This window comes from Lissotriton vulgaris, chromosome 10, assembly GCF_964263255.1.
Source record: "Lissotriton vulgaris chromosome 10, aLisVul1.2, whole genome shotgun sequence".
NCBI classification, from domain to species: domain Eukaryota; kingdom Metazoa; phylum Chordata; class Amphibia; order Caudata; family Salamandridae; genus Lissotriton; species Lissotriton vulgaris.
Genome location: NC_141698.1, coordinates 813554528 through 813580299, shown reverse-complemented (window position 1 = coordinate 813580299; position 25772 = coordinate 813554528). Strand labels below are relative to the sequence as shown.

The following is a 25772-nucleotide window of genomic DNA, read 5'->3' as shown; positions in this document are numbered from 1 at the left end:
CTGATCAACATGATTGGGCGATCTGTTGCACCTACGGGTCTGTGGCCTTCGTCAGGACTGTGTGGAATGAATCCCTTTTTATTGTTGGAATTCTCTTAATAGTAAAGGTAAGCATATTAACTTATGGCTCTTTGTTAATGGTTTGCTTATTGCCCAAGACGGAACATCATTATAGGCATGATTTTACCTATAACTGGGAGGAAAACAGGTCTTGGACACAATTCATTTTGACACTCTGATAGAAAAACTGGTGCGGTTCACTCCCCTCCCTGATTAAGATTGCATTATCAAAGACCCTCTCAATGATCAATCAAACACTTTGTCACTGCTACTACACTGCTGCCTTGTCTCCCTTAGTCTGTCACCCAATTCAGGTGTATGTAATTCTGTGTGTACAACAGTTAGACATTTAAGTGTGACGTACTGTTGCTGTATTACTCTAGCCTTCAGAAATATTTCTAATGATCTATATAGCCTTTCTGCTGTTTATGATATTAAGTATTAAGTACCTCTTTGATACTATTCGGTTAGCTGTCTGGTAGACATGGTCGTTGAAATCAGCCAAGGAGCTATCTAGAACAGAAGCCCAAAATAGAATCATTGATAAATCTGTAAAAACACCTTTTTTGGGTCAATCATATTCTCCAAATTTAAGTTTCTCAAGTCTCCAGAGTGAAATAGTCTATGTTTGCAGGTTGGACCCCTCATTCACCTTTATTACAGAGTTCCTGCTTTGCTAACCACAAGGAGATTGCTGTGTTTCAGAAAAAAACGTATAATTGTCCTCTTACAAAGAAGTGAATCCCAGAATTCTGTCTGTTCATAATGCACCCATTTATTCAAATCTTGCAAATTTCGTTATATAACTGATCTGTCTTCGGCTCCTTTATGGTTTGTGTTCTGAAGACATAGTAGCACCCATTAGAGCTTCATAAAACCCTGAATGCAATACTTTGAAATGCAGCAACCACTTCTAGATATTTATTCACATATTTATAATTTATAGTAACTGATTTGTGTTGCCAAGCTAAATTCTATTAAATACTTTTTTTATTTCTTCTTTTCAGGCTCAGAAATCTGGCACAGGCGGAGATGCTCAAGCTGCAGAAGAACTTCTGCTGATCAATAAGCCCCTGGTGGACCTAATTAGCCTGTTAGTTCAACTGGTAAGAGCAAGTCTCAATGCTAGTCTATAAAAAGTTGGTAGAATTGAAGTTGCACATTGTAGGGTATTTATTTTAAATTTGGTTCACATATAAGGAGGTTTTTTGTAGGGGTATTTACTTTGCTCTAGCTATATTACTTTTAACAGATAGTATTCCAACTCCAAATCTAATCCAGGTGGACTTGAAGTTAGAGTAGTAAAGTAACCACTAATAGAAGTGAATTGGAAAACTCTAAGGCGATATGTGGATCAGCATTTAGGGAAGACAGGGACGGGGTGGTTAGGGAATCTCCTTCATCATCTTTGCTGTCTGTCCCCACCCCAAAAAACTCTAAACGTGGAGAAGCTAAAGACAACGTGTTGGGGATACAATGGTGAGGATGAAACAGTGCCTAAGAGAACCAATCTTATGTGGACCAGGTCATAAACTCTGCCCAAGCACACACAAGACGTCCCAGGGGAAATGGAATGATGAAGCTATTAGAGGCAACAAAGCCAATTAAAGTTAGAGTAGAATCACAAAAGGATGCATGTGTATTTAAGGCGAACCCAAACAGACAGCCTGAGGAGTGGTGATGGAAATAACAACCTTCAAAGAGATATCCTTGAGTAAAGACAGAGGAAATCATCAGTACTTCAATAGGAAACAAGTGGAGGAGCTTTACTTGGCCAGCAGAGTAGCATGCATGCAAAACAAGAATTAGCTACTGCCAACGGGCGACAAATTTGAGTTTGAGGACATTTCTTAAAATGCTCAATACTGTTACACATTAACATCCTCTGTGGGCAGTCAACCCTCATGGCTCCCATTTTTTTTGCAATGCCTTGGATCCGGTGTTCCCCTGTGAATTTACACCAGCGGGGGCATGCTGGGTGTTATGGTGGAGCCGCACTTCCAGACGATCGCATAAAAAATATTACAATTTAACCTTGACTTTGTCCCAGTCTGGCGCAACTTGATGTCTACAGGTGGCACATTTCGCTTTTTGGCATTATTTTCACTGAAATCTTTAAACCTGCATATCTCCGGTTCTACTGATTAGATTTTGTCATTTTGGTCTTGGTTTATTTATTAAAGAATACTCTATTTTTCTAATCTGGTGTGTTATCTATTTTTGGTTTGTTGTCATTTCATTAGTGTTTGAAGTGTTGCCCTAATACTTTACTCATTGCCTCTAAGTTTAGCCTGACTGCTCTGTGCCAAGCTACCAGAGGGTTGAGCACAGGTTAATTTAGGGTTTGCTTAACCCCTTCGATGCTGATGACGAGCTCAGCTCGTCACCAGCTACGGCGCTCATATGCTGATGACGAGCTGAGCTCGTCATGTTACTCGGGATTTTCGAAATCCCAGCACACAGCGGGAAAACCGCTAGCAGTCAAGGTGTTAAGACTTCACCCTGACAGTGGTTGTGGATCCTGCTTGAGTAGGTAGGGTTTAACCCCTCGAAAGTAAACAGTAACCCTACTACTTACAGTGCACAGGCAGTAGTCATTGAATTATTTTGTAATAATTTTTTGTAGAAAACTTTCAGAGATGACTGCCTCTATGTATGCCTAAGAATGCATGCATAGGGGAACAGACATTACATTGCGGCTGTTACCCCACATGCCATTACAACTCAAGCGTTATAACGCATGCGTTGTAACAACGTGTAGTGTTTTCAACGCATGTGATTTTATCATGCATGCCTTTACAATGAATATTGGTGTAAAGGTATGTATGGTAAAAGCACATGCATTGCAAAAAATATAGGCGATCCACGTCGCTGTGAGGAAACAGAGGCTCTTCCTTTTCCTCACAAAGGCGTGACCCGCCCCTCAGACCGCAGGAACAAGGAACCACAAGGAGAGAGAGGAACCACGAGGAGAGATAGGTAAGGGGATTCGGCCTGGGGTGAGGGTTACAATTTTAGGGGCCTGGAGGTCGTGCAGGGTAGTGTTTTATGGTAGGGAGAGGAGTTAGGGTCTGGGGAGGGTCGTGCAGGGGTAGTTTTTTAGGGTTTAGGGTAGGGAAAGGATTGGGGGTCGAGGCGGTCATGCAGGGTTAGTGATTTATGGTTTAGGGTAGGGAAAGGATTGGGATCAGGGTGGTAGTGCAGGGGTAGCGGTTTAGGGTGGGGAAAGGATTGGGGTCGACGTCATACAGGGGTAGGGGTTTAGGAAAGGACAAGGGCTGGAGGTCAGTGGGGTCGTGCAGTGGTACTGATTTAGGGTTTAGGGTAGGGCAGGGTAGTGTTACTTACCTTACACTGTTTTACCAAGTGTATGCCTTTAGCATGCATGCCTTTGTGTTGTAATGGCATGCGTGGTAAAATAATGCGTTATAATGGTAGGTCGTTGTAGGCGTACTAGCGTAGTAATACCCACGTTGTCATGGCACGTGTGGTATTTGTATGCGTAGTAACGTCATACATTCCGTGGTGATGGCTAGGCAGCCATCTTTGAAAGGAATTTAAGATCATTAATAATGTACAACATTTCCAATGTCCATCCGAGATGTGGTGCTCTGCAAGGCAGTGAGGGCCCAGAACCAGTGTCTAGAGAGCAGTTAGGCCCTCTAACGATAACAATATATATTTTTTTAAATAAATGGATTACAAAATAAGCAAAACTGCTCCTAGCACTCAAGTGGTCTTGGCAGTAGCGGCCGGCATGGGGATAATAATTTAAAAAAAATCAACAACAAAAAACTACCTTTCCGCCGGGTCCCGCGTCTTCACTGCTCCTGCTTTTCTGACAGAAACAGGAAGCTGTCAGCCAGGCTCCCTCCCCTAAGCCAATCACCATGCTGCAAGCTGCATGGTGATTGGTCGGGACTGAGCCCAGCCCGGGCTAATGGAGTGACCATGTTCTCCATGCAGGCTGCAATGCAGCGTGCATGGAGAAAGGCAGAGTGCGCATAACTGGTTTGGGTGGCCCGAGAGAGCTGACCAAACAGTCTTTGTGTACTCAGGAGTGGGCAAACCACTCCTCCCCTGCCCTGTTCAAAGAGCAGAGCAGCCCGCCCACCGACAATGTGCAAAGAAAACATAAAATGGTAAAGACTAAAAGTTATTACCATTTTATGTTTTGGCTTTCTCGCACTACGAGAAAGCAGTGGGGCGTCGGTCCTCCGCCATAGTGGAGGTGCCTCTACCCTGTGTCTTGGCAAAAGTGCACTCTGTACTCAAGCAGAATGCCGTCCCTAGCATTGAAAGGAGCCAATGGCTCGAGTGGACTATGCTGTGTGCTGTGGTGGACGGAAGCAAAATGCAAATGCTACAACACAGCAATATAAGTGGGCTGGCTAAAAGCCCAAATATAGTAAGTAAATAATACATATATTTTAAGTCGAATAAAAAAAATCTTGGTTAATGCTAGACCTAAAACAATAAAATGTTAATTTTTTTTAAGTGAAACATCTTTTCTACCCTTGCGTCTGCATCTCCCAAATATTTTGCAGAGCTATAATCTCAGTCTCTACCTTTGCCGCCCTTGTTGCTCCCGCCTCATATTCTAATGCGCCGTCATCTTTTATATGCCCTACACTGGTGTGCTCACCACCCCTTGCAGCATTATTCTCCTAAGACCATTTGGTGAACTTTGATCCCCGCAGGCGTTTTGTGGATGTCACCTCTCAGTCTTATTCTGAAGGGGTTCCTTCCATAATACAGCTCAATACCCAGATGCATAGGGCTTTGTCTTCGGAACAATGACAAGAGAAAAGTACTCTGTAATCCTTCCACTCGACCCTAAATTTGTTTCGTAATTTTGACAAGCTTTTCTCAAGCGATCTCCTTTAGCCACATAGATTAGTGGGGCCTCCATGTTAACGCTGCAATGCTATCAAGAAGATGTGCCTCTCATTCTGCAGTTGTTTGTAGTGAAGAAATGAAGCCCCCGGAGATTCAACGTTGTACCTGACGCTGTCACTGCTGTTTTCGCTTTCCCAATTTTTTTTTTTAACAGGCTACAGCAAGTTGATCCACTTGGTCTTGAGCCACTTGGCGTATTTACGCACTTGGGTCCTCATTAGAAAGCGATCTCCCCTTCGATGCTCATGACGAGTCATGAGGTATACCTCTTGTGTGCTCATGACGAGCTGAGCTCGTCATGACCGCACCCATTTTCATTAGGGCCCAGCACAGGAGAACGATACCATCAGCAGCGATGGTGTTTTAATGCCGGTGGCGCCAGTAAGAGCAGTTACTAGCAACACAGCGGAATTTTGAGATTGATTGCGTTTCCACGAGTTTGTTTGTTTTCACTTTAAGACTTCGGCTGCTAGCAGCTAAAAGAAGAGGGAGCTAAAACATCCGATGCCATTGCTGTGGATATAGTGCCTGGCATGCAGAAGGGAAAATAGCTAATGTTATAAAGCTTTGATGTACTTCTCTCTCTACATGTTCACTCCCAGGTCACATGAGCGTGGTGACCTGGAAGTGAACTGATCTTTATTTTTAATTGAGACCATTTGTAAATATGATGCTGTAACAATAAATAACGGGGATCTCTATATTTTGATGAAGGGCTTCAAAAAAACAGATTAGGAAATATGTGACAGAATATTTTTTAAACATGGACTATAATTTAATGAGAAAATAAAAGTAACAGGCAAGTGTTATAGTTTAAAGCACTGGGCAATGGTACCCATGTCCAAAGTTGTTTTCTGAGCGGTTTCATTACACTCAAGAACATGTTATGTAGTAAAATATACAGAGGCCACGACACATTAAAATGTAAACCTGCATTGAGTATGCAAGACGAGGTTGGGTGACATTCCAAAAAAGATACGATTGGGTGAACACCTCTGTGACTAAGGTGAATACCAGAACAGTGCAGTGTCTATTAACTTATGATTGTTACGGAGCTTGGAGAATATGACCAGTGTAACTGCATACATTTGGAGGACTTGTAGTGAACCCACTGTATGAAGTGCAACTGCAGCTTTTATGTGCATACCACAAGAAGATTCTGGAAATGAATCTGTTAGATGACGGACTCTGGCCCTCAGATGTATCATTTACGTAAAGCCCCTAAGGTCTGACTCCATTTTATGAAGGTCTTGACTCCATCTTAGATTATATAGGTCACCATTTTCTTAATATTAGACAATTGGAACTCGCCATATTTCCTGATTCATACAGAATTATTGCCATGTCTGCCATTTGATGCAGATTTGGTCTTACTAAGAACTAAGAAAGTGTAAAGTCATTCAACTAATGGCATAGATATAACAACCAATGCAATATTTGTCTGGGTCAAATATCTACTTTTCACCATGTCAAGGATAAGTAAGAACCAATACTGACATAGCCGAAATAATGTAGTCTGAATTGATATCCTTGTACTTTATATAAACATATAAGGTACAAGGACTTAAATTCAGACTACATTATTTTTTATATGAACATATGGAAACGTTTGGGACGCACACCTTAATGCGCATAACCTATGTCAGACATTCTTAAACATATGTCAGAAATACCAGTTTCTGATACGATTTAGTAAATAAGGTCTACCACTTGTCACTTGAGATTATCAAACAAGTTTTTGCAAAAGATGATCTCACCTACTGTCAGCACACTTCGCAGATGCTTCATCTCGCCTAAAGCCTGAATCCAATAAAGCGGAGTCCCAGAGGAAGGCGCTAATGTACCGCTTGTTTGCCCTTCTCAAAGAACACTGTCTTCTGATGAAGATAGCCATTCTTGTCAACAAGGTATGCAGTGCATCTCTTCTCCCTAAGAAGCTCTAGACTGCAAGTTGCTTTGCCCTCCATGGTCTTAGTGTAGTGCGTAGAAGTAGATGTTAGATTTACTATTACATGTTAACCATTAGAAATTTCCATTTTATTCTTGATATTTGTAATGTGCTTTCTTGCTGGTTTTATAATATTTTGTGTAGGTGTTTTAGATGGTTGAGAAACAGGTTGTTCCTGTAGTAATAAATAGTTTTACTTAAGTGCTCATTCTTCTTAGTGTACTGGGTGTGCGATACTGTGAATAACAAAAAAGTTTCACTGTTACCACGGTACCTCTGATACCTTCATTGCGATTGTTAGTAACCCAAAAGCAATACTTTTATTTCAGTAACATGTCGAGTAGTGTTCTGTGGGGCTACGATGACCTGTCTTTCACATTCATCGTTGGTGTCACCTGTGGGAAGGAAGTTCATCGGTGTCACCCAAGTTCATCGGTGTCACCCATGGGAAGGAAAGCACACCTAGTAGAACTATGCAAGAGGTGTAGTTTATGCAACATCACAAGACAAATTTCAGCGGTGACGTGGCCTGGGAATTCATGCTGGATTGTTCCCATTAAGAAGGGACCAATATTAACTTTCATATGGCTGGTTCATGTACGATGGGCTGGGAAGCGACTCCAAGTAATGACCAGTGGCTGAGATTAATTCAAGCATTCCACCCATCAGTTTTTTTTGCTTGCTAAAACACTGGGAATTAAGGCACACAGTGAAGAGAGATTGTGATAAGACTATGTTTGCCATGCTCTGAATTGCAAGATGATGGATGTTTGTTCACATTTTGACCATGTCTGTGCAGTTTAGTATCATTTAGAGCATGAACTAGTGTGGTACCATAGAGGGAGTGCTGCATGTGACCCATGAGCAATCTCAGATTTCTCATTATACGTATTTAGTCTATAAAGAAGCACAAATCTTAGTGAATATTGCTTTCCAACATGTCATTGTCCTGCTCCTGTACTGTATTTTTCTTGACAAAATTCAGCTGGATCTCTGGGTATTTTGGCTATTATTGTTTGCGAAGGACACAAGTAGGGTACGTGAACTGTTAAAGGAACCTTTAGAGTTAGGCCCATCCCAAATCAGAATTGAGTCTCTTGCCAACCAATTGGAACCTTCAATGAAGGCATAATAGGGTAATGGCAGAGATACTATATTGCAATTGGTCATAGTACATTGTTCATGTTGCATGATTGATCTAATAAACTATGATAGTAATTGCTTGGTATGCATTAAAAAATACTAAAGTTCTCCCTCCTGTAGAGCACTCAAAAAAAATAGGGGAAAAGGAAAAGAAAACAACAGGGCACCGACAAGTTTATTGTTTTAAATTTTTAACATCTTCCAGAGGTTGTTTTTTTACCTGTTGCAATTTGGAAATGATAGTTATATTCAATTTCACATGCCATTTTTTGACAAAGACAGTGAATAATCTATTGCATTGCATTAAAAAAGATTGATAAAAAACAGTGAATGGTTGAGAACACCAGAATGATTATTATTTATGAACAAAAACTACACCTTAATCACTTAGCTATTAAGCCTTTATTTATTGGTGCTAAGCCCTTTTTTGATATCCATGCCAAACTGTCTTCTTTTTCCCAACATCCTGGGAATTCTAAAGATACTCAAGGTATGTAGAATCAGTCACAGCCGGCATGGCTCACGGGTGGTGGGGGCGGGCACGGGGTTACGAGGGGGGGCAGGGATGGGCGAGTGGCCGCTAGGGAAGGGGGGTTGCGCGGGGAGGGTTTTTATAAATAATAAATAAATACAGCTCACGTACTTTCCCAGGTCCTGCGTCTTCGGTCTGCCCCTGCTTTCCTGCCTCCGCAGGAACAGGATGCAGGCAGCCTCCCTCCCCTCCCCTAAGCCAATCACAATTCTGCAATAGCAACATTGTGATTATTTGGGACCCTGACCACACAGGCGTCTATGGCGAGGCCATTTTCTCCATGTAGGCCTACATGGAGTAAAGGGAGATTGTGCATGACTGGTTTGGTCGACAACAGAAGGCTGACCAAACCGTCAGTGTCCCCAACATTGGGCAAGCCACTCTTCCTCTGCCCTTGAGCAGATCCCCCCAACCAAACCCTTCGGCTTTCTTTCAGTGCGAGAAGCAGAAACATAAAATGGTATTTATAATACCATTTTATGTTTCTGCTTCTCGTACTGCGAGAAAGCAGTGGGGGGATGCTCCTCCACCCACATGGAGGAGGTGCCCCTGTGTAGAGTCCGCCAGAAGGAACTGAGAATTTAGCCAAAGTATAGCTACATCTAATTTTAGGATGAAAAATTGGGAAAAGTGATGTGCCAGGAATTTTTTTTCTAAAAATGCCATCAATGAACTGTTTGCTGTGCTAGGTTCTTGAAGGTTCAGGAACAAGCAAAGTTGTATTTAAAAAAAACATTCTTAACACTGTTGTTGCATTTTTCTAAGAGGTAGTCCATTTTTCAATTTTTTTTGTGGGTTCAATCTACTTGTGGTTTCTGGTGGAAACAGGTGTGAACCCCATAGGTGATCCTGTAAAGTGAATCATTTTCGAATAGTAGAAAGCATTCTAAATTAAATAAAGGGTCATTTGTGCAGATCTCTTAAAGTTTTCCCAAATAAACTAATGTTTTAAATAAAACATCATTTAAATGATTAGGAAAATATAGCCATTTGTGACAACGTTTTCATTTATAATCCTTTGCCACATTGGCCGAGTTACAAAAGTACAAAGCATTTTGTCAAATAGACTCATTTGGCCGCAGAGTATATATGGTTTGTAGGGTCTTCAAAAATACGCAATCCCCAGAGCCAACAACTGAGTTGAAACGTTGAACGATTTTTAATTGGGTACAAGCTATATGGTAAAATATATTGAGTGAAAAATGGCTTTGAAGCAAATCAATTTATTTCTGAAATGTGTAGAAAATGCTGAGTTTAGGAACAGTAGTTTTTTGTACGCATCTAAAGTTGGACTTACCTATAATATTATGTGATTCAGAGGGCAGTTTGCAAAATGTCTCCTTCCCTGCACACTGATTTACATTTGGAAGTCAAAAATGCATAGAAATCTAATTGGTAATAACAAATGTTCTACTATTCTGTATTTTCACAAGCCTCTCAATAAATAAAGTACCCCTCTTGTGTGGTTTGTCCTAGGGGCCACAATACAACCACTCCCTAACCACGATCTGGAGATCAAATTTCACCCGGCAAAAGATTTTTACAATGTGCGTAACTGGAATTTCGGCCTAGCTCATCTGGCATCCATGGAAACCTACGAAACCCTTACATTTTTAAAACTAAACACCCAGGAGAGTTCAGGATGGTGTGACATGCATGGATCCTTTGTAATTTGTTACACCTAAGTTATCTGAAAACACACATTTTCCTCACATTTCTGTGAGTGGTTGGGGTAAGGTCCAATGCCAGGGTGGGCTTCCCCCATTCTTTTGTTTACGTTGTCATTATTTTGAAAACCCTTTGTGGGCTTTCTGCCCCTCTTTGACAAATTCTTCATCTGCTTAATGTGGAAGGGGGGCTGAAAGATTGCTGTGCCCCTTTTGGAGTCTTGTATGGCTCAGTACTAGGATGGGATTCCGTACCCCTTTTTTGACCCAGTATAAAATCCTGAATAGTCTAGTGGGATTTCTAACCCCCTTGTGCACACATTACCAGCAAACATCCATGGAGGCAAAACCTCCTGTGTGCCCTCCCGAGAGGCAGGAGGATTCTGTTGCCCGTTCTGGGATGGGGGATGGTCCTATGCCATGTTATGCCACCCCAACCCTTTGTTTTTTTGTAAATAAATCCCTCGCATCTAGTCAACTTTCTGCTCTTCTGGGGGTGCAGATTGTGGGAAACCCCCACTGTGCCTCCCAGGGGGCAGAAAGCTATTTTGCCTGCTTTTTGGGTGGTCAAGCGTCATTTGAACAACATCAATGATATGTGGAGATTAGAAGTGAAACAATACCGAATGGACGGCCTGATGTAGTGGCATTTCATTATGGACTGAATATTTAACTCTGTTTTCATTTGAGTTGATTATGCTCATATTTCAATAATTATACATGTGTGAATCAACAATGTCTCAGCTTATTATATGATTTAGTATGTATGGTAACTATACCTTTTAAGATTTGTGAATTTGGACAGTGACCTTATAGGCCTTCACCTTTGCTCAATTCTGTTTCCTGCAATTGAGGTAATGGTTAATATGGACCACAGATTTTCAGGGGACTTTTCATGTTGTAATGTCCAATTGAACCTCTCTTTTTGAAACTAGTATACCTTCGGGGATATGTTGTAATATCAGTTGAGCATCTACAAGCGAAATGCGTGTGTGATTTGATAAGTGTTATAGGTTGGTTTTCCTTAGGGACCAAAGTGGTATTAGCAAATCAGTCCCGGTTGATTACCAGCCTATGCATGTGTAAGTGTGGCTGATATCTCCACTATACCACAGCCCTTTTAGGTAGTGACCACTGTGCTACTTTGGTAAGCACTGTTTGCTTTTGGGTATTAGCACTGATGGGTGATGTCATCCGGTAGACCATAGTTAGCAGTATAATTGTGTAGAGACCTGAGGGTAGGTCCATCTGCTGGGACTTCCGTCAGTCTCTTTTTGCTCATGGAACGGTTATAAGGAGCGAGTAGCCAGATGTTCTACTGCTTAAGGTGAGTAGCTGTGGAGAATATTGTTTGACATACTGGTTGGATGCAAATCAATGTACTATAATGAGAATGTTCTACCTACTAAAGGATTAAAAAAGCACATTATTGTAGAAAGACTGTTATCTAGTGAACTGGTGAAGATTACTTGCGGTACGACATGTTTATTCTCGATTAAGCCATGAGAGGTGGTCACAGAGCCCTTGCACAGCTAGGGGAGCTTGCCCACTGGCCTGAGCATGTCCGGGTAGACACACAAGAATTGATTGGTATATGTGAGTTGGTACTCGCACTCCTCACCACCCCTAATGTGGACCGTTTCTACGTTATGTAGGATGGTATTCTTTTCAATTGATTTAGTGTTGGGAATGTATAGGATTTTTCTCTTATTTTACCCTCCCATATATTTGGTTTTTTATTGCACACTGTAGGTTGACTCCCTGATTGTTGTTGTACATAAGTATGAGACTTAATTGTCCTCGTTCCTTACCACCATTTGTTCCGGGTTCTCAATGATTCAGTCCTTATTTTCAAGTGTGTCCACTACTTATGTGGTGAGTAATACATGTATTTTTTAGTGAACAGACCAATTTATCTAAGCACAGGACTGAGGGAGGTTGTTTTCTGTCTTAGTCATCTGACTACCAAGCTGCACATATACAAAGTCCTGAGGAGACCCTTTATTCACATGAGGTTGAAACGTCGACCAGCCCTCCTTTTTTTTTGACTCTTGTGATTTATTCTAATGGGATGCCATACCAGTTTATGCAACATTGTTTCAGGTTTTTTGAGTATTGAAGACAACTATTGGGACTGTACAGTGTATTTGTTCAAATATGTTGTAAATAGAATCACTTCTGAGCACTGTGTGGTCTGCACTTTGATCACTAATGTTGCTTCTGGTAATATATGATTGGAGTCAATGCATGTAAGATGTAAATCTCATTTTATGTTCTGTGATTTAATATGCAAATTAGATTTGGTATATGATTGATAATGAAATAATCCCTCTTAGATACTAACAAGGTTCCCATTTATAAATGAGTCCCACAGTGTAATTGTCTGCATTTATACTTTCTTGCCCACGTCCATGTGTGCATACTGTTGTCTTTGTGCTTTCATAACCTTCTTGGGTGGGGACATGGCCCTATCCCAGCATGAGTTGCTTCACCCCTTTTTTTTCCTTTGGAATTTCACTGATGTCTAGTGGACTTTCGGACCTTCCCCCGGCGGGAGGATGATTGGGAGTAAATGCCCTCTATTACCACCCCCCCGGGGGAGGGGAGGCAAGACTAAATAGACTGTGGTATGTGGGGGCAGAGCATAAGCCCTTGCCTATGGGGCTGCTCTCCTAGAAGGAGATCCTGGTGCCTAGTTGAAGCACCAAGTGATCCCATCTGTTTGAACTGGCCCTTCTTGCAGGGTCATCCCCAAACATTTTGCTTCTTCCTCCCTTATTTTCCTGACCCGTGGCTGTTGGCAATAGGACTCTGCGCACTTTACCACTGCTGATCAGTGCTAAAGTGCATATGCTCTCTGTGTAAATTGTTGTGATGATTGGATATACATGATTGGCATATTTGTATCACCAAGAAGTCCCTAGTAAAGTGCACTGGGTGTGCCAGGGCTGGTGATGACAAATGCTAATAGTGGGCCTGCAGCACTGATTGTGCCAACCACATGAGTAGCTCTAAAATGGTGTCTCGGGCCTGCCACTGCAATGCCTGTGTGCAGTCTAGGAACTGCTGTGTCCTCCTGGTCAGTGTCCCCACTGATCAGGCCTAACCCTTCCCTTTTTGTGCACATTGGTCACCCCTATGGAAGGCCCAAGGTACCCCCCTGGGCAGGGTGCAGTGTATGTGAAAGGTAGAGCATGTACTGGTGCAGGTGACATGCTCTGGTAGTGAAAGGCAGCCATTTTCGTTTTTCACTATTGTAAGGCTATCTTGCTCCATAGGTTAACATGGGGGATGCCGGCTACAGTGGCTACCAGCATTTCTTTCCATAGGAACAAGATAGGACATAAGAGTCTAGTATCCCTGACCTCAGAATTTAATAACACATCTTTTAGGAAAAGTTGTTTTTAAATCCTGTGTTTGAGAACAGCACTTTTGGAAAGTTGCTGTTCTCTTGTCTGACCCTTCTGTGTGCCTTGGCCTGTTTGTGTATTGACTGTCTGGTTTGAGAGTGACAGGGGCTGGGGATCCCCCGGGAGGCTGGCTGAGTCAGCCCTAGGCTGAATGACTGCATTTGGAACCTGAGTGGTGGGAGGAGTTAGCACCTGGGCCTGAATAGGGCTGTGCCTGCCTTCCACAATGCTGGCTCCACCTCCTGCTGGGCGGCTGATGACCCTGCCCCTCACTCTGAAAGGAAAGGAGAAGCCAGGAAAACAAAGTACTCAGGAAACAACCAGAACTGGTTCAGACCGGGCTCAGGGCCCACATGCACAAATAGAACAAAGACTTTAAGGGGTATAAGTACAGGACCCCTGACAACAGAAAATTAGATCATCCTGGAATCAAGAAGGAACCTCTGCCAAGAAGAAAGCTGAACCTGAAGAAGGAAGACTGTCCTGCTGTTGCTCTGCTGGACTGACCTGTTGCTTTGCTGCCAAGGAGAGGGGAAGGACGTTGCTGCTGTGCTGTGTCCCCTGTCTTGAAGGAATCTCCCAGGGCCTGAGAAGAGCTGGCTCCCTGTTCTGAAGTCCCAGGAACAAAAGGACTTCACCCCCAGCTTCCCTGAACTCTGCTGAGAGAGTTCTGACCTTCCTAGAGTGCTTGATCCAGTTGTGGGGCCTCTGGAAGTTGTACCTGTGCTGGGAAGCTTGAAACTAAGCTTGAGAGGCTTTTGCAATTGAAAAGTGTTGCATCGCTCGCTTGCGGAGCGCATCCCCGACAGTGCGAGAAGTTTCCGCCGCTACGAAGGTCGAGATCGTCGCAGCGCCCGACGCCGCTGCCAGAGCCGTCGCATCCTTCGTTTGCAGGACGCACCCGATCAGTGCGGGAAGCCGAACATCGCTGCGAGTGTCGTCGCAGAGCCTGTCGTCGCTGGGTGAGATCCCCGCACCGCTTGCTTGTGGACCACATCACGTCGCTGCGAGCATCGTCGCAGAACCATCGCATTGAGGAGCTGCGAGAGAGAGGATCACCGCTGGACCACGCATCGTTGCCCCGGAGATCGTCGCAGCCCCTACGAGATCGTCGCATCGTGCCTTTGCAAGACCAAACTTCCTACGGAACCTACGCACCGGAATCCATACAAGTGGCCTTCCTCCCCATACAGACCGGATTAGTCGCAACACGCCCGCTGCTGCAGCGGGGCTGTCTCAAACGCCTCCCCAGGGTCTCGGGAGCAACGCATCGCTTGTTTTCCACCGCACCAGCTTCTACTTTTGGAACTTTGTCGCAATTAAAAGGTACTGTGAGTAAACGTGACGCAACTGTGAACTTTTCACGCATCTGTGGATTATTTTATCGCAACCTAAAGAACTTTGATTACAACCTTAAGAACTCTTTTAAAAACCATATTCTTGAACTGTGTATGTTGGATTTTTGTCGTTTTGGTCTTGTGTAGTTTAGAATAAATACCTTTATTTTTCTAAACTGTTGTGGAGTCAGTTTGTGGTGTTTTCACTGTGTTACTGTGAGTGTTGGTACAAATACTTTACACATTGCCTTCTGAATAGCCTTGACTGCTCGTGCCAAGCTACCTAGAGGGTGAGCAGGGGTTATCTTAGAGGGTTTCCTCCTTACCCTGACTAGAAGCAAGGGTCCCTATTTGGACAGTGGTACCTACCTCTGCCAACTAGAGACCCCCAGTTCTAACACCATCCCACTGTGATCACCTGGCACTTTGCAGGCCAGGAAAGGTATAGTTGGAAAGCTGAGTTTCCCTACTTTCAGCGAAACTCACCTTCCAAGCAATACCTCCCTTTTGGCACAGTTTCCTGTGAGCCCGGAGACCAGGGCTGTTTTCAGCCCCTTCTGTGCTTGCAGGGAAGCCAAGAAGCACTTTGCTAGGTTCACACATTCCAATCATCGCTTCCGTATACTTCAGACAGTTGTTGCAAGTGAAACAGGTATTACCCTGGGTCACTGCAACTAAACTATCAATCAATCAAACAGGACTTATGGAGTGCAGCTAATCACCTGTGAGGGTATCCAGGCACTGATAACCCTGCTGCTTCGAGAGAGATCATTTGAACATCCAGGTCTTGAGTCTTTTCCTAAATTCCAGCAGGGAGGAGTTGGAGGTCCAGAGGTGGAGGGAGAGGTCATTCCAAGATTTTGTGGCGAGGAAGGAGAAGGAGCAACCTCCACTGTTGCTTCAGCGGATGCGAGTGGTGTTTGCAAGGGAGAGGGCAGCAGAGCTCAGGTGTCTGGAGGATTGGTATAAGTTCAGGTGGTGGTTGATGTATGCTAGTCCTTGATTTCGAAGGGCCCTGTAGGTGTGTATCAGCATATTGAATTGACATCTCTTCTGAATGTGGAGCTAGTGGAACTTCTTGAAGTGGGAGGTAATATGGGTTCATTTAGGGAGGTTGAGGATGAGTCTGGTCGCTGAGTTCTGTACTGTCTGAAGTCTGAAGCATGGGGATTCTTGATAGACAGCTTTATCGTGGTCCAGGCGACTGGTGACTAGGGCTTGAGTGATGATATGTCTGGTGTCGACAAAGAGGCATTTGAAGATCTTACGGCGCATGCGAAGAGTGAGGAAGCAGGTGGAGGAAACTGCATTGATCTGGCTATTCATGGTGCACTTGATGTCCAGGATCATGACACGGTTGCGGGTATGGCTTGTCGGAGTGGGTGAGGGTCCTACCTCAAAAGGCCACGAGCAGTTGTTCCATGGGGAGGTGTTGCTCCCTAAGATCAGGACTTCTGCTTTGTCTGGTTTGAGCTGTATGCAGTTGTCTTTTATCCAGTCGGGATGCTCGTCATGCACATGTTGAATTTGACTATTGTGTTGGAGGGGTCCTTTGATATCGAGAGGATGAGCTGGGTGTCATCGGCCCAGGATATGATGTTTAGTCCATGGGTCCTAACGATGTTGGTGAAAGGGGTCATGTACGTGTTGAATAGTGAAGGATTAAGGGATGGGCCTTGACTGAAGCAGATGATGTTCTTGGGTTCTGAGATGAAAGGGGGTAGGTGGATCCTCTGGGTTTTTCCGGTGAGGAAGAAGGCGATCCATCTGAGGGTGTCTCCTTGAATTCAGATATGATAAGGGGAAACGGGCTTTACAACAAGGTTTTTGCCATGTTGTGCCTTTACCACACATTTTTTAGTACGCATGTCTCGACTAAGTGTATGTTTTTACAACACATGCCTCTACCACACATTTAAGGTACGTTGGTAGGGTGTGGGGTTCTGCCCCCACAAATACATTGTATATATATATATATATATATATATATATATTTCCGCTCCGTTGCACCAAAATCCGGGTCACTCGCAGGCGGGTGCCTCTCGTGGCGGCGCCCCACGTGATAAATCACAGCTCCAGGTTTCTTTCACATCCCATGGAAAGAAATTACGGCACTCACAGGGAAAGTGTTCAGTATGTTTTTAATCGCTCAGCAGACAAACGCGTTTCGGTATTCCTTCGTCAGTGTCTACCATTGACACGGAAGGAAGCGTGTTTAAGAAGTTTTCATCACGTTTATGCATGCACATAGAAAGAGGACTGACGTTTTACCTCCGTGAGAGACGATGTTTGCATAGTAAATTACTTTTTTACTTTAACATTTCAGAAATCACAGTCATAAAGGCATTATAAATTATATTTCAATAATTTAGGCACTTTGTATTTTGTAATTTACCGACATTCTTGCATACATGTGTAAATTATATTTGCCTTTATTGTGTGGTGTGAGTTATTCAGCCGTGGATCGGCATTGCTCACGGGGTATAAAGGATCTCGTTATTTACAGAGTTTAAGCTTTACCCAAGTGGGAGGACATATCTTCATTCCTATTAAGTCCCAGGGGGGCCTTTGTTTGAAGGTCAATTATGTAGCGGGATTCTAGCCTTCTTAATTTCCGCAGCCTATCTCCACCCCTTGGGTCTACTGGTATGTGATCTAGCGCAAAGAATTGTAAGAGTTCCCTATTGCTGTTGTGCTTAAGGGCAAAGTGTTTCGCTACGGGATAGTTAAAATCCTTATTCATGATTGCACGTTGGTGCTCCAATACACGTAACTTGACATTTTTCACTGTGCTGCCTATGTACTTCAATCCACATGGGCACAGTAGGCAGTAAACAACGTATGTGGTGTTGCAAGTGAGAAACTTAGATATTTTCTTACTGTGTCCTGACCCTGGTATTTCAAAAGTTGTTCTTTTCTTGCTCTTCTCGCAGGCTTTGCATTTGCCGCAAGGGTAAAAACCCGGCATATCTTTAATTCTGCCTGTCACTGTGATTTTTTCAGGTAAGTGACTATGTACAATTTTGTCCCTGATAGATCTTCCTTTCCTGAAGGTGATTAGGGGAAAAGTTGGAATCTCTTTTCCGATAACCTGATCCGTTTTCAGGATATGCCAACTCCTCTTTAGGATAGTTCTCAGATGATTGGAATCTTCTGAGAAGGTAGTTATTAGCCTGAATTTTCCATCATTTTTATTTGGTTCTGATTTCCTAGTTTGTTCTTTTAGGAGTTGGTTTCGAGGGATTCATTCCACTCTTCTCAGGGTATTTTCTAGAAGGATATTATCATATCCTCTAGCTCGGAATCTACCAATGCTTTCTTTTGCTGCTTTTGCAAAGTCTGTCTCTTTGGAGCAATTTCTCTTGATCCTAAGAAGCTCCCCGTAAGGGATACTTTTAACTAGGGTCGGGGGATGGCTGCTTCTGGCATGTAAAACCGAGTTGCCAGCTGTTGTTTTTCTGAACAGTTCAGTCTCAATTGTCTCACCATTCAAGTTAACTTTCAGGTCCAGATAATTCACTGTGGATACATTAATATCTGCAGTGAAGCGCAAATTCAAGTTGTTAAGATTTAAAAATGCTACAAACTCTTCTGCTGAAGTCACAGATCCCTCCCATACTAGAAAGAGGTCGTCAATATACCTATACCAGACTTTCAGATTTCCTGCCCATTTTTGGAACCCGGGGCTTTGGGTCACCTGCTCCTCCCACCAGCCCACGAATAGATTCGCGTAGCTGGGGGCGAAGCAGGTTCCCATCGCCGTCCCAGTGACCTGCCTATACATTTGTCCTTGGAACAAGAAAATGTTGTTAAAGAGACAGTATTCAATGAATTCCAGCAGCATTTGACTATGTTTGCTGAATTTCATGGGTCTCTTGTCAAGGTAGTGTTTTATTGCCAGTAGTCCCTGGTTGTGATCAATGCTCGTGTATAGGCTGGTAATGTCCATGGTTATTAAAATACACGAGGGGTTACATTTCACATTTTCAATCTTATTCACAAAGTCTTTAGTGTCCCTGATATAAGATTTAAGCTGAAGGACACTCTGAAAAAGAAAATGGTCAATGAAGATAGACATATTGTCAGATACACTTCCTATAGAGGAGACTATTGGTCTGCCAGGAGGGTTCCTGCTATCCTTGTGTATCTTGGGCAACTGGTAAAAGGTTGGCACAGTCGGATTGTTGTTTTTCAAAAAGAAATACTCGTCGGTGTCCAGCATATCATTACTGTGCCATTTGTTGATCAGTGATTGAAATTTGGCAATGCTTTCATCATATGTCTTTCTAGTGGTTTTTTCATATGATGTCGAATCTTCCAGTTGCCTCAATGCTTCTTGGCAATATTGTGCTCTTGACATTACCACGATGTTTCCACCTTTGTCTGATGGCTTGCAAATAATGTCTGGGTCGTTGTCAAGGGTTTTGAGGATTTCTCTTTGTTCCTTGGTCATATTTGGTGTTTTTCGTCTCATTGTTCTTTGTTGTGCTCTGAATTTTACTAAATCCTTTGTGACCGCCTCCGAAAAGGCATCAATGGCGTCATAAGGCATGATTGGTACGAATGTCGAGGGAGGTCTGAAATTCGTTGTTGGTGCCTCTTGTTCGACACCAATCCTTCTGGTTCGTTGGGTGATGGAATCTGTATTTTCCAGTTCACCGCTTTCCTCCGTCCTTAGTTCTTCCAGGATCTCCCAGGTTGTGATATCATTTGTTGTTAAGATATCAGTCTCTCTTGTTCTTAGTTGTCTTGTTTCTTTAGATGATGGTTTTAGTTTGAAGTACTTGTGTAATTTCAGTTTTTGCACAAAGGTGAACAGATCGATTCTTGTTCACCTTTGTGCGAAAACTGAAATTACACAAGTACTTCAAACTAAAACCATCATCTAAAGAAACAAGACAACTAAGAACAAGAGAGACTGATATCTTAACAACAAATGATATCACAACCTGGGAGATCCTGGAAGAACTAAGGACGGAGGAAAGCGGTGAACTAGAAAATACAGATTCCATCACCCAACGAACCAGAAGGATTTGTGTCGAACAAGAGGCACCAACAACGAATTTCAGACCTCCCTCGACATTCGTACCAATCATGCCTTATGACGCCATTGATGCCTTTTCGGAGGCGGTCACAAAGGATTTAGTAAAATTCAGAGCACAACAAAGAACAATGAGACGAAAAACACCAAATATGACCAAGGAACAAAGAGAAATCCTCAAAACCCTTGACAACGACCCAGACCTTATTTGCAAGCCATCAGACAAAGGTGGAAACATCGTGGTAATGTCAAGAGCACAATATTGCCAAGAAGCATTGAGGCAACTGGAAGATTCGACATCATATGAAAAAACCACTAGAAAGACATATGATGAAAGCATTGCCAAATTTCAATCACTGATCAACAAATGGCACAGTAATGATATGCTGGACACCGACGAGTATTTCTTTTTGAAAAACAACAATCCGACTGTGCCAACCTTTTACCAGTTGCCCAAGATACACAAGGATAGCAGGAACCCTCCTGGCAGACCAATAGTCTCCTCTATAGGAAGTGTATCTGAGAATATGTCTATCTTCATTGACCATTTTCTTTTTCAGAGTGTCCTTCAGCTTAAATCTTATATCAGGGACACTAAAGACTTTGTGAATAAGATTGAAAATGTGAAATGTAACCCCTCGTGTATTTTAATAACCATGGACATTACCAGCCTATACACGAGCATTGATCACAACCAGGGACTACTGGCAATAAAACACTACCTTGACAAGAGACCCATGAAATTCAGCAAACATAGTCAAATGCTGCTGGAATTCATTGAATACTGTCTCTTTAACAACATTTTCTTGTTCCAAGGACAAATGTATAGGCAGGTCACTGGGACGGCGATGGGAACCTGCCTCGCCCCCCAGCTACGCGAATCTATTCGTGGGCTGGTGGGAGGAGCAGGTGACCCAAAGCCCCGGGTTCCAAAAATGGGCAGGAAATCTGAAAGTCTGGTATAGGTATATTGACGACCTCTTTCTAGTATGGGAGGGATCTGTGACTTCAGCAGAAGAGTTTGTAGCATTTTTAAATCTTAACAACTTGAATTTGCGCTTCACTGCAGATATTAATGTATCCACAGTGAATTATCTGGACCTGAAAGTTAACTTGAATGGTGAGACAATTGAGACTGAACTGTTCAGAAAAACAACAGCTGGCAACTCGGTTTTACATGCCAGAAGCAGCCATCCCCCGACCCTAGTTAAAAGTATCCCTTACGGGGAGCTTCTTAGGATCAAGAGAAATTGCTCCAAAGAGACAGACTTTGCAAAAGCAGCAAAAGAAAGCATTGGTAGATTCCAAGCTAGAGGATATAATAATATCCTTCTAGAAAATACCCTGAGAAGAGTGGAACGAATCCCTCGAAACCAACTCCTAAAAGAACAAACTAGAAAATCAGAACCAAATAAAAATGATGGAAAATTCAGGCTAATAACTACCTTCTCAGAAGATTCCAATCATCTGAGAACTATCCTAAAGAGGAGTTGGCATATCCTGAAAACGGATCAGGTTATCGGAAAAGAGATTCCAACTTTTCCCCTAATCACCTTCAGGAAAGGAAGATCTATCAGGGACAAAATTGTACATAGTCACTTACCTGAAAAAATCACAGTGACAGGCAGAATTAAAGATATGCCGGGTTTTTACCCTTGCGGCAAATGCAAAGCCTGCGAGAAGAGCAAGAAAAGAACAACTTTTGAAATACCAGGGTCAGGACACAGTAAGAAAATATCTAAGTTTCTCACTTGCAACACCACATACGTTGTTTACTGCCTACTGTGCCCATGTGGATTGAAGTACATAGGCAGCACAGTGAAAAATGTCAAGTTACGTGTATTGGAGCACCAACGTGCAATCATGAATAAGGATTCTAACTATCCCGTAGCGAAACACTTTGCCCTTAAGCACAACAGCAATAGGGAACTCTTACAATTCTTTGCGCTAGATCACATACCAGTAGACCCAAGGGGTGGAGATAGGCTGCGGAAATTAAGAAGGCTAGAATCCCGCTACATAATTGACCTTCAAACAAAGGCCCCCCTGGGACTTAATAGGAATGAAGAATTGTCCTCCCACTTGGGTAAAGCTTAAACTCTGTAAATAACGAGATCCTTTATACCCCGTGAGCAATGCCGATCCACGGCTGAATAACTCACACCACACAATAAAGGCAAATATAATTTACACATGTATGCAAGAATGTCGGTAAATTACAAAATACAAAGTGCCCAAATTATTGAAATATAATTTATAATGCCTTTATGACTGTGATTTCTGAAATGTTAAAGTAAAAAAGTAATTTACTATGCAAACATCGTCTCTCACGGAGGTAAAACGTCAGTCCTCTTTCTATGTGCATGCATAAACGTGATGAAAACTTCTTAAACACGCTTCCTTCCGTGTCAATGGTAGACACTGACGAAGGAATACCGAAACGCGTTTGTCTGCTGAGCGATTAAAAACATACTGAACACTTTCCCTGTGAGTGCCGTAATTTCTTTCCATGGGATGTGAAAGAAACCTGGAGCTGTGATATATATATATATATCTTAACAATGCATTGTAATGGCATATGTTGTAAAAGCACATGTGTTGCAAAATAAAAGCAGGGTAAATAAGGCATGCAATTATTTCCCTGCATTGTTCCATCGTACAACCGTGGTGAAGCCACTTGATGGGATACCATGTTGAATGCTGCTATGAGGTCGAGGAGAATCAGAGCCACTGTTTCTCCCCAGTCAAGGAGAGTTTTGATGTCATCGGTGGAGGCGATCAGGGTGGTTTCTGTGCTGTGGTTGATGCGGAATTCGGATCGGGAGGTGTCCAGAAGATTGTTGTTCTCCAGACTTTCTGTGAGTTGGTGGTTGATGGCCTTTACGAGTACTTGGCGGGAAAAAAGAGCAGAGAGATGGGACAGTAGATTTTTACCTCTCTCAGCGTGCTGTTTTTTTAAAAGGAGTTTGACTTATGTGTTTTCATTCTTCCGGGAAGGTGGATCAGGTGATGGATGCGTTGAAAATGGTTGTGAGCTCATTGCTGATTGTCTTGCTCCCAAGAGTGAATAAGTAGTGGGGCAGGGGTTCATAAGTGCTCCTGAGCGGAGAGAGTTCTTAACGGCTGTGGTGTCTTGTGTCTTGAGCTGGTTCCAGGTGGTGCACAGGTGGTCGGGTTCGGGTCTGTGGGAGCAGGGAGGCTGAGTTTGTCGACGTGGTGCGCTGGTCTTCAAAGTTTTTGTAGAATGTGGAGATCTTGCTGAGGGAGAAGTCTTCCAGGGTGTCGCAGAGTTTCTGTGAGGGGGTGATGATGTTTTCAGTGACTGATGATATGAAGAGTTATTTTTTGCGGTGGAACTGGCTTTGATGCAATCCACAAGGGCACTCCTTTCGCCTTTTTCAGGAGGTGGTGATATTGGTTGACTGATGTCTTGAAGGTGGCATGGCCTGTGGGCTCCTTGCTGGTGCAACATTTCCTCTCTAGTTGCTTGCAGTTGCATTTGGTCATTCCTAGTTCCACGGTGTACTAGCTGGTGTCTTTGGAGGATCTCTTGAGTTTGGTGGGCTTGATGGGAGCGACTCTGCCGGCACAATCAGTGATCCAGATGGATAGGTTCTTTACAGACTGTTCTAGGTTGGTTGCAGTGTCCGGGTGGGAGGTTTGAGGGTGCCGGGCCATTGGCTCTCTAATAGTTTTGCTACCTGTGGTGTTAGGTGCAGGCGGCTTGGTGATGGTGCGGATGGATCCTGTGAAGGTGAAGTGGACTATGGTGTGGTCTGTCCAAGTGATCTTGATAAATGGCTGTACTTGACTCAGTCGCTGGCCATGAAGATGGGGTGAAGTGTGTGTCCTGCAGTGTGTAGGGAGGGTTGGTGACTAGTTGGGTGAGGCCACTGTTCATGTTTCAAGGACGTAGGCGGTGTTGGTCTTGTTAAGGTCATTGAGGTCTCTGAGGAAGATGTAGTGTTTGGAATCAATGGCAAGTGCAGCGATGGATTCTGGAATGGCATTGCAGAATTTGGGGCATTGTCCTGGGGGTCAGTAGCCGAGGGTGGCTCTGATGGGAGTTTTGCTGTTGGTTTGCAGCAAAAAACTGAGGTGTTCCATGATCGGGGTGGTGTTGTCTGCGATGTTCGTGCAGTGGATAGTTTCTTTGTGGATGATGGGAACTCCACCTCTATCCTTTGTTTGTTGATGCGGTCTCGGTGTGCTATTTTGTAGCAGTGGCGGCCCGTGTAGGTAAGCGTGGTAGGGCGGGGGTAAAAGTTACAAACAACAGGATAGATAATGTAAAATAAATAAAACACCTTGCGGTGAGCTCAAAGTTATTGGGTTTACCTATTTATTTTACATTCCCTATCCCGTTGTTTGTCACTTTGACTCCCCCACCTCGCACGGCCCCCATCCCTGCACTGCCCCCGCCTACTGCACTTGCCTGCACGGGCCGCTACTGTTTTGTAGCCATCGGGGGGTTGTTTTGGCGATGTCTGACTTGGATGCAGGGTTGATCCTTATCTCGGTAGGGAAGATGGCTTTCGGGGTGAGGGAGGTGATGGTGTCCCAGATCTCAGTAGCGTACTTGCAGAATGATTGTGCATTGCGCAGGAGGCAGTGGAGTAGTTCTGGAGCTGGCATGGTCTGCGTGGTGGTACTTGTGTGTACGGGTGCTCTGGTGTTGCAGGAAGAAGAGACCGTGCCAGCAGGAAAAAGGCCCCACGTAGATTGTGTAGAGGTGTGGTAGCAGTTGTTGTTGCAGAGTCTGGGGTCCAGGTCTCGGAGCTCAGCAGCAGTGTATCTATGAGTAGCGAGGGAGCTAGGGTTCCGAGCGCTGAGCACAGCCAAGGCGCGGACGGATGCAGATGGGCTTGCCTTTGGCGTGGCCGCTCTGCTGCCTCCTTTAAATAGGTTCTGGGTGGCTGTGGGCAGGGCCACAAAAGGAGCGGGAAAGCAGGCAGCAAAACGGGAGGGAGTGGAGTGTCGGGAGGGAAAGCAATGCAGAGAACAGGAGAAAAAGCCTTTTATCTAAACACATCTAGTACCAAATATAATTAAACAAAGCAATACAATAAGTCTTCATGATATTTAACAGAGCAAAGTATTTCAGAATGGATAAGTCTTTAACGAAAACGAGTAAGCAAACAAAATAACACAATATGGGCAAATAACCAGTGTGGGCAAACAGCGGGAGACAAGCAATCTCAAAATAATGCGGTGCAACAGTCAAGAGAAAGGCAAAACGATCGGGAAGCAAGCAGAAGGCATCAGACCTGCTGAGCGAGTCAGCAGGGGGAAGCTGGCACAAGGACCTGCTATACCTTGCTGATGAGCCCTTATCAAGGCCAAACAAGTCCTAAGTTACTTGTGTTCCAATTCATTGAGGACCTGGCCTGACCTTTCGGGCTGAACTGTTCCTATTGGAGCAGGGTCAAGACTGATTGCGATATGCTGTATCCAAACTAAGGTGGCATGGAGTGCAGAATAACAATGGACTGGGATTCCGCCCAAAATAATTACCAGTGACTGAGATTATTTGAAGAATTCCATCCATCACTTTTGTATAGTCCAGAAATAGTTGAAAGATGTAGGTAGATCCATATGTGACACACACAAACAAGCAATGTCACCACTTTTGGTAGGTGGAATTCCTGGAAAAGAATTTGCTGGAGAAGCACTTTCTGCGGAGCAGATGTTCAACGTTTCCTGTGCTTTTCCACCAATGCTGCGGATTTACATGC

The 25772-nt window shown here is 43.6% G+C and overlaps 1 protein-coding gene across 1 annotated transcript in view; it reads left to right on the top strand.

Moving 5' to 3' along the window:
• The window catches only part of ULK4 (unc-51 like kinase 4), a 1855260-nt gene that overhangs the window by 1341625 nt on the left and 487863 nt on the right, over window positions 1-25772 (top strand). The window contains exon 34 of the mRNA XM_086941729.1: window positions 1068-1166. Within this exon, the coding sequence (XP_086797855.1) occupies window positions 1068-1166 (99 nt within the window). The remainder of the gene's footprint in view (window positions 1-1067; window positions 1167-25772) is intronic.